The following is a 13,379-nucleotide window of genomic DNA, read 5'->3' as shown; positions in this document are numbered from 1 at the left end:
ACGCGCGAACGCGCGGGTTGAAAAATATCCAAACGGCGCGCAAGCGTCAGCCACGCGTACGCGTGGGTGCTCTTGCGCCCCAGGCACAAAACTGGCACAACTCTAGCACAAGTCTCGGGAAAATAGCTGGGCATTTGGTGCAGCGCATCGACGCACCCGCGCACACCACGCGCACGCGTGGATGGTGCTTTCTGGAAGAACGGCGCGCACGCGCCAGGTGCGCCTACGCGCGTAGGGTCGTTCTGCTAAAAATTTTCTAAGTTAAAAGCTGCAGAATTTACAGATTCAACCCCCAATCTTCCGACGGACATAACTCTCTCATTTTAAATTGTTTTTCACCCGTCCTTCGAACGACATGGACATCCCGGATCCAATTTTATTTCTAAACAGATTTGGCAGAAAACAGAGATCCGTAGTCCAGGTTATGTCCCGTCAAAGTATGCCCCAAAACCATGTTTCCATACAAAACCACAAAGTGCCATTTTCAAAACAAGCCATTTTCAACTCTTTTTAAAATCAATCAAAACATGCCAATTTCAGCCTTTTCTTTGAAATCAATCAAAATATACCAAAATCAACATCAAGCCTCCTCAACTCGCACGTTGACACTTTCTCAAACTCAAACACATTTACATATCATATACTCTTTCTCATGCCAAATTTCAACAACACTATTTCCAATCAACCATCATTATACATAATCAATATCGTACTCACTATCACGTGGCTTTACCCACAAATTAACCTTAATCATTCCTCAAGCATATATCACGACAAACATATCTCTAATGCATCATCATACCATCAAGGCATCAATAATCATAATCACATATATGACCATATAATATATCTCAACCAAAACCAACATACCTCATCTATATAATTGCACCCAAATTTACCAAATCCCATACCTCAACTCCTCAAACCTTATTATTCAATAACCAACCCAATCATTCATATATTCATTATCTGAAATTCATCCAATCACTTGTGCCATCATACAATGCACACATCGACTTACCTTTCTTACCTCTTTTCGGCCTCCGGCCCAAAATTCACGGCCTCCGGCCCATTTTTCACAATTTAAATGCATAAACCACAATACTCATTACCCAGTACATCAAATTCTCAATACACCAAGCATACAAGGTCACACAATTCTCAACCCAATCATTAATTCACATTACATATCAACTATGTATATTAGCACCAACCATTTACACAATCCAAACTTAATCCTAGGGGCATCTAGCCTAGGAATTCTCATCACAACACATGGTACTTAAATGAAACTTAAACCGTACCTCTTGTAGCCAAACCAATTGAGCCTCTTCTGTGGAATTCTTCACCAACCTTAGCTCCAAGCCTTACCAAAGCTCCTCAAGCAATACCAATCTCCCAATTGTGCACCAACGTCACCAAATACACTAACATAACCAATGTCACATACATACATCAACCTAGGGCTTATAAAAATGACAAATCACAAGGGTTTGAGCACTTCTTACCTCAGCCCATATGAAGTAGGGGTAGAACCCACTTAGAATCCATGTTGGAGTATCCCTAAACACCCAAAATCACAAGATTTCAACACTAACTACCCAAAAATGTGTAACAGTGGGGAATTTCGAAAACTGGGCAGAGATGAATGAAATACTCACCACCAAACTTAGATAAAATTGTAGAGAATGAGAAGAGCAACGCGTGGCCGCAAACGGCTCGTCAATCGGAGCTCCGTAGCTCAAGTTATGGTGGTTTGAAGATCAAAGAGAGTTAGGTTTTCTCTCTTCTCTTCTCTCTTCTCAAATCAGCGCCCCAACCCTTCTTTTTAGGGTAAAATGAGCTGAAATGCTCACAACTAATGTTTATATATGTTGTGTCTTGGGCCCACTTAGGCCCGGTTCACTTATTTTTGCCCATTGGCCCAATTTTGGGCCAAAACCTTTAAGATTAGCGCTCTAAATCGCACTTTAAATATTTCTACCTTCCCTAATTATAATTCCTCATTTCTTAATCTTATTTACCCATAATCAATTTCCTCAGTTGTAGTACCAGACAGATCTCAGCCGGTACTGCCGGTCAAAATTCCACTGCGCACTTTTACGCAGAAAACTATATTTTCCGACTCGGAAAAATTCACTGAATCCAAATTCATATTTAAATTATCAAATTCCAATTGCCAAATCTTCCAACCATATTTGCTCCTATTTAATTTATTATTTACTAAATTTTGGTTAGACCGGGTATTACAGGAAATACATGAACGATGGCAAACTTATTAACATGATGGTCATTCATATTGAGAATGACAGGTGCATTTTTTCCAACAATCCTTACTCTCCACTTAATATGTTTAAATAAGTAATCTTTTATTTTCTAAATAATTTGCATTTCTATACAGTTTACAGCTTAATATTGTTATTCTTGGACAGATGGTGGACCGGATCAAGGATTTTTTAGCATCGGGCGATCAACAACTACCAATAGTTATTTTTCAATTTGCAAGAGTAAAAAATGCTGGAGGTACGTGAGTATTTGATTACTATCAAATGATTATATTCTTATTATAACTATTTCTACTAATTATTGAGATGCAAAATGGGTGGCTCATGAAAGGTTGTCAATAGAAGGAAGGTTATGCCATCAATATTTTCATATAGTAAAAACAGTTGAGATAAGTAGAGATTTTTTTAAATATCATTGGAAATTCTCTTTTTTGTTTTTAATTTCTAAAATTTAATTGGTTGAAGTGATACAAACTATTATTATATAAAATTGGATAAACGAGGTATCAGCAGTTTTTTTTTTCTTCGTTGATTGTAAATCCTATGTTGAATTACTCGAGAATTAATTAATCAATATATAATTTTAAACTATATTTCTGTTATTATATAATACTTTTTATTATTTTATATTTGCATTAAATATTTTTTTTTATATGTCATTGCTAAAATAAAAAGTTTTAATAATTAATTAGGTTCACGGTAGGTTATAGTTATTTTTTAAAATCTAAGTATACTTTTGGTTACCTTCCATTCGATAATTCTTTTGTCATGTATAATTGTACAACTCATTTAAACAATGATTGTTATATATAGGTACCAATATTGTGCAGAACATTATGTATGGTACTAGACTCTTGATAAATCCAGATATTCCTGAGGTTTTGATGCTTCGAAAAAGGTATTGTAACAATATTGTGAATTATTTATGGTTGTGCATATTGACTGTATTTTTGTGGCATCGTGATTGATAAGTAGTGTGTACTATAGAGAGATCTCGCAGTACCTGTCTGTGGTTTCTGGCAAACCAGCATATCTTGATGAAGATGAAGTTTTATATTCCATTGGGAGGAAGACAATAAAGGAGTTACGTGCTGCTGCGGATGTGAATGCTTTATATAAAACTACTTTTTTTCGTTTGGTTAATTTTTTTTTAAAAACTTTCAAACTGTTCCTAGATAGGTTGGATTCTATGTTGTTCGGGCCACTGTTCTTGATGTTGAACCCGTTCCAAGTTGGTGGTATAAATCATGTGTTTGCAGCGTGAAGGCAGAAGCTAATGCGGATGAATACTTCTGCGATGGCTGTAATAAGGACGTGAATAATGTGCTTGACAGGTATTACTCTAATTAGATTTATTTGTGCAATCTTTTCATAAAAATGCAATATAGTTAACTAATTGATTATGTTGATTTTTAATGATTTAGCAATATCTGGCTTAATACTAATATTTATTAAAAACAAAAACTGCTTTGGTTGATGAAAATCTGGTTTAGCCACAAAAAAAAAGCTGGCAAACAAAGATAGAGTGCACAGAAAAAAATTCATATATCTACAACACTTTTATACCAAAGTCTCCTTTGCTAGGCTAAAATCTAGAAAACTGATAAATCTAAAAAAAATTGTGTTTGAGCATCTAAATTATGTTGAATATCATTTTTATGATTTTGTTGTAACTAAAGGGTGATAGGCCAGGTGTTAATTGATGTTTTTGAATTAAAAACAAAACAGGTATAAGTTAAATTTGCTGGTTTTTGATGGTACTGGTACAACAAACTTTGTTGTGTTCGATAAGGAGGTCGCAGCACTATTCAGACGAACCTGTACTGAGATGGTGAAAGAGTTGAATGTACGTGAAACCAATTTCGTTAAACACGTTATGATTGTCAATAAAATATGTTTGTTTATTTAGAACGATATAAATGTAAAATTTTTGGTGTAGGAAAAAGGGAAAGCAAGCAAAGATCTTACTGGTTTTAATGAGTTTTTCCTTGATAAGGAGTTTCTATTCAAGGTCGAAGTAGAAACTACTGAATGGTGCGATTCTTATGATGTATCGGTGATACGTTCTGATTCTACCAATTTACCGAGGTGGAGGGACACTCAAGGCCCGGTAAAATCTGGTGTACCCCGTGCTGGTCCTATTAACCCTATGCATGTATGATTTTTTCTTTATTTTTTGTTGATTTTTAGACTATGTATATTAAGGCTTAATTTGCCAAATATGAGATGCTGTTTATTTATTTTTTTCATTGTTTTTTATGTAGCCTCGAGGTGAAGATGGATGTTCTGTTTGTGATGAGTCACCTGATCCAATTGTGAAAAATTTGTCTGTTATTAAAAGACCTGTTGTGAGGGTATTCATTTAGTCTTCACTTATATGACCTCTTTTATATTTTGGAATTTATTTTTTGGTTAAAATCTTAATTATACTTTCTTGTTTTGTTTTGTTTGAAGCGTCTGTTGGATGAGTTCAACATGTCTGGTGCTCCTTCCATTAAAAAGTAGCTGCTGTGAAACATGAGGTTTTTCATGTAATGGAGATAAAGGAGCATGTTTTAAAGGTTTGGTGGAGTCTTGGCTATGACTATTGTTTATTGAGAGAATAGATACTATTCAAATTTTAAAATATTTTAAATTAAATAATTGTTGTTTTGTTTTATTTAATTATCTATATTTTTTGGGACATGCTAATGACATTGAAAGTACTTTCTTTTTATTTTGATACAAGTCAAACATGACTCTAATATATAATTAGATAATTATGGGTATTGTTAGCGTATAATATATATATATTATTTTAGATGTTATTTTTTTTATTAAAATTTATTGAATACTTTTATAATACAGATTTTTTGACTATATGATTATATCTGCTATTTCTGTAATTGACTAAAAGAACAAGAAAGTAATTGACTAATTGACCTGTATATTAAACAATAGTCATTGGCGTTCAGCGACCTTACTCCTCAAGTTATTATTATTTGGGTGGGGATCAATCATCGTATTTTAAAGAAGATACAATAATTTAAGCTTCTTGGTGGTGTTTTTTTTTTTTTTTAAATGTTCAACATAGATTCCAAAATACCACTACACTTAACACTTTTTTTTTCTTCCAATTTTATAATTTAGTATTAACTCGAAGGATAACAATTTTACCAACTTCTAATTAATAGAGTCACTTATTTATTATATGCTATTTTCAACTTATTCTTAATGAAAAAATTTTTATGAAAAATAAAATAATGAAATAAAAAGGTTTCATTATCAATTTTAAGAATAATAAAATTTCAATATTCGATTATATTCTCATGTAGCATTATTTTAAGATTCTAATACTGAACTATTAATTTTATATTAGGTGACTTATGTTTAATTGTCTTGATTTTTAATAAAATTAATTAAATAAATTATATAATTTTGTGGAATTATTCCAATTATATTATTACTTAAATTTTTTTTTCTCTCTGTTGATAAAAACTCTCTTCTTTCTCCTGGTAACACAAAGTTAGATGATGTGGGAGAGTTGCTGCCGTTGTCTCTACTTTGACAACAGTGACCCTCCACTCTCCCTCCTCCCAACCTTAAGATCGAGATTTAGAGAAAAATTTTGATTCATGAAGTTGTTTAGAGATCAGAAAAATATTCAAAAATAGGAGTGGTTCACGAAGAAGATGGCACAAATTTTAAGCAATCATGACATGGGACCGATATATATTAATCATATTCTAAATTCTTCAACCTAAACTCAAAATCTGCAAATAAAAATTAGTATATGGATTTTTCCGAAATAAAATAATAACATTAATAAAAAGTGCTTTTAATTTATTATTAGTTAATTATTGAACATAAAATTATCAAATAAAACATATTATTAAATGAGAGTAATTACTGAATGAGAGTGATTGTTAGGGTGTTGGTGTTGTATGCTGCTGTGACTCATTAAAGTATGTTATATTATATTTATGACTTTGTAAATAGAAACTTTTTATTTCGTTCAAAAAAGAAAACTATTAATTTAAAATAAAATATCTTTGATTCTTTCCAACAAATTATAACGTATACACATTAATATTTTAGCCCAACCCAAAATACAATAGCTCTATATAAGAACTCTATAATTACATATAATCTTTCATATTCAATATTTGATTATTAGATATTCTTTTGAAGGTGTTACTGTTGCACATTGCACCACATCTTTATGTAAGTTTTATTTATTTTTTTCTTTTCAAATAAATTTTTTAAGTGTTGATTAGTCTTCTATTGATTAGTGTTTTCATTTTATTTTGTTCAACTTTTTTACAATTTTATTTTTTTTACTGTTCACATGTTATAAACTTATTAGTTTAGTAATTGAAAAGAATTAATATAATATAGCTTAATTGTTAAATATTTGAAAAAAATAAGACTATTATACACTCTCTAAAAATACTGTTACTATACAATACACTATGTTTTATGTAATTTTTATATGTTTTATGTAAGTTTCATTTTCTTTTATCAAATATGTTAAAGTTTGTTAATTTGGATACTAATTTTTATTATTTTTTAAGTAAAAATTGATACCTCATAAATTAATCAATAAATAATCAGTATTGTGAGTTAATGGATATTTAAAATTTAACTTCAAAATAAGTATTAAAATTTGAAAATTTGTATTTGTAGCTCATTGTTGCGGAAGAAGTACATTGTAGATAAGTGACTTAACAACAATAATGTATCACACTCCAATCACACAATCGAAGGTTGCAAGGTTAAGACGAAAGATAATTTTGGCAAGAAAACGAAAAAGACTTGATGATAATGAGTCTGCTTTCTTTGGTGCTTCTGGTAAGTGTTCTTCTAAAACTTCTTTAATTTTAATTTTTTATGGGAATTACAGTTTAAACTATTATTGTTGTCGAGAATATTAGCGAAGTAGTTTGTACTATACATAATTTTTTAAATATTTTAGTTTAGTGATTTAAAAACTAAAAATAACTATTCATCTTTATAATTTTTTTTAAACTCATATTTAATAAGCTATAAATTACATAAAAACTATGCAATCTTCAAATCTTCATATACTATTTAGGTTAATTAATTATTTAATATTATTTAAAATATACTCTATCATAATTTAAAATAATATACTATTTATCCTAAATTAATACATAAAACTCTATATTAATTGGGAAAATATAAAATTTGATGCTTTTGTGTATATCTATTTAACTCGATTTAAATAAATTGAAATTTTAAAATTATATTTAAATTTAGAGTTTTATTTGTTATTTAAATTGTATTGTATTTATTTTTAACTGATGACTGGTTATACTTTGAATAATATGATATGAATACTCATTGATTTAGTTTAATAATTTAAAAAATAATTCAATAAAGCTAAACCAATACAAAAAAATTTTTAACTACGAAAGTATACTACTAAAATTATATAAAATCAAATACGAGATTAGTTAATTGAATAATTATTATTTGTGTTTCATTTATTTTTTTTGACTTAACAGTGTCGAAGAACAACAATAATACAAATTTTGACGTACATAAAAATGTGCATCATATTACTACAAGTCAAAGAACAGTGTGTCGAGAAACTGGTACCTCATCTAATATTCTCAGTTTATAATCCAGTAAAGATAAATGTGACATTTTTTTCACTATAATTGACTCATATTTATCTAAATTTAATTTATATCGGTTTAATGATGAAAATTTTCTATATATTTTTCATTACTCATTCATAGGGAAGCAACTATCTATGCATGGTATACACTGTGCCTCGCATGGAATTTTTGGACAGGAAAATACTCCTCCTAATTATGTAAGACCTTCTACATCAGAGATAAGATCTAAATCTTTAACTCTACAGACGGATCCTTCATTGACAAGAACTCCACTGTCCGTGTTAACAAATAGTACGTATAATGAATGATTGCCAAATGATTCATACACCAATATTTAACAAAAAGTATACTTCATCGGAAATCATTTATATAACATAGATTTATTACAATTCTAGCATACTTCAGTGTACAAGGACCCGTCAATAATCTAACTGAAGTCGTTTCACAAAATCAGCTTCCATCACACTCCGGTTTCCACCGATCGTGCCTAACAGAAAGGTAATTTAGAAAAGATAGTTGTTATTATTATATTCTTTTTTTTTCTATAGTTTCTATGGTTTATTTGAATGAAATTTAAATTTTTTGTAAAGAAGTTCTACTATGATTGGGGTGAAAAAAGGACAATCTTCCTCTGTTGTTGCTTCGGTGGCTATTAATTTGGCACAACTTTATGAAGATGTAAATTTATCGACTGTTAAGACACATCTACCAAGCGCTGACACACACAGTGGCCAACGTGTTGATCCTTTTGTTGATGATGAAGGTAATTTCTCACTATATCAAGAATTTAAGTTTGTAGTTTGCAAGATATATGAATTATTAGTAATACATCAAAATGATTATGTTTGCATTTTTTATAATTTTTTTTACTGTAATTTTGAATGGTTATGATGATTCAATGTTGGATGTGAATATGGAAGATAATTTTATACCGTCCTCAGAAATCTTAGACGGTATGTAAAATTTTTATCTGTATGCTTATTTGCATCTGTGTACATCATGGACTAAATTGTATCGGTATGACAACTGAGTAGCTAAAGAGAGTTCATTCGACAGATGTATGGGATATAGGAAATCCTATTTATCAATGTCAACACTGTAAAGCATGGATGTGGTCTGGAGAAAGACTTGCTAAATCCAAACAGTCACCCCAACCAAAATTTTCATTATGTTGTATGGAAGGAAAGATCGAGCTTCCTCTACTTTCTGTGCCTCCTGATGGGCTCATTCAACTTCATACTGGAGGAGATCAAAGAAGTATTCATTTCCTAAAAAATATAAGGACACTTAATTCAATGTTTTGTTTTACATCAATGGCTGAAAAAATTGACCGCGGGGTGAACAATGGGACTGCTCCTCCAATTTTTAAGCTTGGGGGTCAAAACTACCATAGCATTGGTAGCTTACTTCCTCCTGATAGTTTGCGACCAACATTTGCCCAGCTATATATCTATGACACAGAAAATGAGATTGATAATCGAATAGGCACACTTCGGTAATTTTCATGCAACCAGTCAAATTTTTTAGTTATTTCTTATCTGTGAGAGAAAATAACATAAATTTGATTTTTTTTTTCGCAGTTCCAATGAAGCTATAAATGAGCGGGATAGGGAAATTGTGGCAATATTAAAAAACATGCTAGACAGATATAATAGTTTGGCAAAGAGTTTTCGCTATGCAAGAGATAGATACCAACAGGAAAATTGCACAAACATAAAGTTTAAGTTGATTAGTAAAAGGACTACAGATGGCAGGACATACAACTTGCCATCTGCATCTGAAGTGGCTGCATTGATTGTTGGCGATGTCAAACAACTTAGCAAGGATAGAGATATTATTATAGAGAGTCAATCTAGAAAGTTCCAGCGGATTGATGTTTTTCATCCGTCTTATTTAGCCTTGCAATATCCATTGTTGTTTCCGTATGGGGAGGATGGATTTCGTTTGGGTATTGCAACATCAGATTCAATCTCCACTAGACCTACAAAAAACAAAACAAAACAATCACTTTGCGATAATTCTTTGCTTTTCGATTACAGAAAAGGACGGGTGAATCTCCGTTAATTCTGAGATCAAAGAGATTATTCCAACAGTTTCTGGTAGATGCCTACACAATGGTGGAATCAGAGAGGTTAAAATTCTTTAGGTGTAAACAACCACAGTTGAGGGTTGATAAATACAAATGTCTGCATGAAAGTCTTATAAACGGGGATGTAGATGCTGCAAGGCTTGGCAAAAGAATAATACTTTCCAGTACATTTACCGGTGGACCTAGGTATATGATGAATAATTGTAAAGATGCGTTTGCAATTTGCAGATATGCAGGATATCCTAGCTATTTTATCACCATGACCTGTAACCCTGAATGGGATGAGATAAGAAGAGAAGTGACTTCCATTGGATTGAAGGCAGAAGACCGTCCTGATATATTGTGTCGAATTTTCAAGATCAAGCTTGATGGTTTGATAGATGACCTCAAAGAGGGAAAAATCTTTGGCAAAATTTTGGGATGTAAGTATGTGTTTATGCAACGCTTTATTAAAATCCTATGTTGTAATGCTTTGCTCATTTGTCTTTTTCAATTTTCAGACGTTTGTACTGTAGAGTTTCAAAAGAGAGGGCTTCCGCATGCACATATCCTTTTATTCATGAGTAACGAGTTCAAGCCACAAACACCAGATGACATAGACAAACATATAACAGCTGAGATTCCTGATGAAAATGAAAGGCCAAATCTACATAGAGCTATTCAAAATTACATGGTACATGGTCCATGTGGTCCATACAACAAGAATTCACCTTGCATGAAGAATGGATCCTGTTCAAAGTTCTATCCTAAAGAGTTTAGACAGCGAACACTCATTGATGAGGCCGGATTTTCCAAATATAGGCGTACTGATAACGGTCGAACTGTGAAGAAAAGAGAATGTGTACTAGACAATAAGTTCATTGTTCCGTATAATCTAGAATTGTTGCTCAAGTTTGGGTGCCACATAAATGTGGAATACACATGCCAAACAAGTTCTATTAAGTATCTGTTTAAGTATGTACACAAGGGTAATGACCGTGTAACAGCTACTCTATACAATGTTGGTGATCCGTCAGAAGCCACACAAGTTGTTGACAAAATTAGGAATTACTACAATTGTAGGTATATTTCGGCATGTGAGAAAGTCTGGCGTCTATTTGGATACGAAATCCAAGAGAAAGAACCATTTGTGATTAGACTTCCATTCCATTTGGAGGATGAGCAACCTGTGGTTTATGGTGAAACTTCTAATGTGAATGATATCGTCGAAAGAGCAATATCTCATAGGTCCATGTTTTTGGGATGGATGGCAGCGAACATGTCATATCCTTATGCTCGAAGTCTGACTTATGCTGAGTTTCCAACCAAGTTTATTTGGAAGGACGATTCTTCAAAGTGGTTTCCTCGAAAGAAAGGCTTCGCAATTGGAAGGTTGACTCATGTACCTGCAGGTAATGACGAGTTTACATTCAATTTTGATCTTACTTATTTAAGGATTTAAATTTAAAATCTTAACAGCCTGTACCCCATGTCCATTTTATTCAATTTATCTACACTAGAAAATAAATGTTCATATAACTTTCAACAGTTATAATTTGTAAATTATACGATTTTTTATTTTTTAATATTTTTTAGAAAAATTATTCTTAAGCGGATGTGAAGCTACATAATAATTAAAATAGCGTAGCTTAATCCATTTAACAACTTAAAAGTGGGATTTTAACTAAGTTTTTTGCAGCAAATACCGAAGAATATTACCAACGACTTCTCTTGAATACTCAAAGAGGATGTACGGGTTTTCGAGATATAAGAACAGTTGGAGGAACAATTTATGCTACGTATAGAGATGCATGCTTCGCCCTTGGACTCTTGCAAGATGACAAAGAATTTATTGATGCAATTAAGGAAGCAAGCTCATGGGCCTCAGGATCATATGTTAGGAGGTTATTTGTAATTCTATTAACATCCAACAATATCTCAAGACCAGAACATGTTTGGGATAGATGTTGGCATGAACTCTCAGATGATATTTTGTATCGACAGAGAGCCATGATGAACATGAGCGGTGAGTTTCTATTAATTACAATGATAAAAGTTCTTCCTTATTGATCATTTTTAGTTTGATTGAATTTTTATGGTATCGTATAATATGCAGAGTTAACAATGTCAGATGATGAGATTAAGCAGTTGTGCTTAATGGATATAGTCAAGATCTTACATTCCTATGGTAAGATCTTGAAAGACTATCCTCCTATGCCTTTAGCAACTGAAGTTGATAATTCTTTGTTAACCGAAAGGGTTATAAGGGAAGAGCTAAACTTTAACAGGGATGATTTAAAGAAAAGTGCCTCAGATATGTTAGCCATCGCAACACCTGAGCAGAGATATGCATTCGATAAAATTGTTACAGCTGTGTATTGTGATGAAGGGGTTTTTTCTTTGTGTATGGTCATGGAGGTACTGGAAAAACATTTCTCTGGAACCTTATGTCTGCTGAGATTCGCTCAAGGGGTGATATAGTGTTAAACGTTGCTTCGAGTGGTATTGCATCTTTACTTCTTCCCAATGGAAGAACGGCACACTCAAGGTTCAAAATACTGCTAAATATAACTGAGGATTCTGTATGTAACATCAAACCTGGTTCTCCTCAAGCAATGTTACTGTTGAAAGCCAAACTTATAATTTGGGATGAGGCCCCAATGGTTAGTAGGTACTGCTATGAAGCGCTTGACAAATGCTTGGGTGACATCATGAGGTGTTCTCCAACATATAGCAAAGATTTGCCCTTTGGAGGAAAAGTGGTTGTACTAGGTGGAGACTTTAGACAAATTCTTCCTGTCATTCCACGAGGATCGAGACAAGATATCGTTCATTCAACCGTGAATTCGTCTTACCTTTGGAAGTTTTGCCAGGTGCTCAAACTAACAAAAAACATGAGACTCTCTGTAGGGATGACTGCTTCAGATCAAGATCAGACAGAGCAATTTGGTGAGTGGTTATTGAAAGTTGGTGATGGTCTAATAGGTGACAATATGGATGGTGAATCTGAGATATGTCTTCCAGGAGATATTGTTATTCCTTCTTCGGACCAGGCATTTGATGAGTTAGTTCATTTTTCTTATCCAAATATTCTGGAAAACATGTCCTCAAAGGATTTTTTCAAAGCAAGAACTATACTGGCTCCCACACTAGACATCGTTGAAGAGGTCAACAACCATCTGATGGCTATCATTCCTGGAGGAGAAAAATTATATCTTAGTTCGGATTCCATATGTATGGATGAAGGGAATATGGAGAGTCAACTAAATCTCTATGGTCCTGAATTACTGAATAGCATAAATTGCTCTGGTTTGCCTCCACATAAATTAATACTCAAGATTGGTGTTCCGGTGATGTTACTGAGGAATATTGACCAATCCAGTGGTCTTTGTAATGGTACAA

General features: G+C 32.5%; 4 protein-coding genes across 4 annotated transcripts; all 4 read left to right on the top strand.

Annotated features, from left to right (window-relative positions):
* LOC110268384 lies at nt 2,260-3,740 on the top strand. The gene is made up of 6 exons (XM_021114507.1): nt 2,260-2,312; nt 2,402-2,523; nt 3,099-3,183; nt 3,273-3,387; nt 3,465-3,619; nt 3,710-3,740. Exons 1-6 carry the CDS (start codon nt 2,260-2,262, stop codon nt 3,738-3,740), a joined length of 561 nt encoding a protein of 186 aa, XP_020970166.1.
* LOC107622067 lies at nt 4,007-4,949 on the top strand. The gene is made up of 4 exons (XM_016323993.2): nt 4,007-4,131; nt 4,225-4,440; nt 4,550-4,639; nt 4,740-4,949. The coding sequence occupies exons 1-4, from the start codon at nt 4,114-4,116 to the stop codon at nt 4,788-4,790; spliced, it is 375 nt and encodes a 124-aa protein (XP_016179479.1). The 5' UTR covers nt 4,007-4,113; the 3' UTR covers nt 4,791-4,949.
* On the top strand, nt 9,223-9,973 carry LOC107620406. Its single transcript, XM_016322571.1, has 2 exons — nt 9,223-9,404; nt 9,490-9,973. Exons 1-2 carry the CDS (start codon nt 9,223-9,225, stop codon nt 9,971-9,973), a joined length of 666 nt encoding a protein of 221 aa, XP_016178057.1.
* Nucleotides 10,024-13,375, top strand: LOC107620407 (the record flags this gene model as incomplete). Its single annotated transcript, XM_021114505.1, has 7 exons — nt 10,024-10,184; nt 10,227-10,420; nt 10,499-11,070; nt 11,155-11,389; nt 11,677-12,003; nt 12,094-12,295; nt 12,367-13,375. Coding segments are annotated over exons 1-7 (2,700 nt in total), but the record flags the coding sequence as incomplete, so codon positions are not given.

Source organism: Arachis ipaensis, chromosome B10, assembly GCF_000816755.2.
Source record: "Arachis ipaensis cultivar K30076 chromosome B10, Araip1.1, whole genome shotgun sequence".
Taxonomy (NCBI): domain Eukaryota; kingdom Viridiplantae; phylum Streptophyta; class Magnoliopsida; order Fabales; family Fabaceae; genus Arachis; species Arachis ipaensis.
The sequence above is the reverse complement of the archived record's forward strand: the minus strand, read 5'-3'. Positions and strand labels throughout refer to the sequence as shown.

Excerpts from the sequence above, each read along its gene's own strand:
- LOC107620406 (XM_016322571.1), top strand. The coding sequence starts at position 9,223 with ATGGCTGAAAAAATTGACCGCGGGGTGAACAATGGGACTGCTCCTCCA. Across the intron at positions 9,405-9,489 it reads AATCGAATAGGCACACTTCG|TTCCAATGAAGCTATAAATG; the intron begins GTAATTTTCATG and ends TTTTTTTCGCAG.
- LOC110268384 (XM_021114507.1), top strand. The coding sequence starts at position 2,260 with ATGAACGATGGCAAACTTATTAACATGATGGTCATTCATATTGAGAAT. Across the intron at positions 2,313-2,401 it reads ATTCATATTGAGAATGACAG|TTTACAGCTTAATATTGTTA; the intron begins GTGCATTTTTTC and ends ATTTCTATACAG. Across the intron at positions 3,620-3,709 it reads GTGAATAATGTGCTTGACAG|CAATATCTGGCTTAATACTA; the intron begins GTATTACTCTAA and ends TTAATGATTTAG.
- LOC107622067 (XM_016323993.2), top strand. Across the intron at positions 4,441-4,549 it reads GTCCTATTAACCCTATGCAT|CCTCGAGGTGAAGATGGATG; the intron begins GTATGATTTTTT and ends TTTTTTATGTAG. Across the intron at positions 4,640-4,739 it reads TTAAAAGACCTGTTGTGAGG|CGTCTGTTGGATGAGTTCAA; the intron begins GTATTCATTTAG and ends TTTTGTTTGAAG.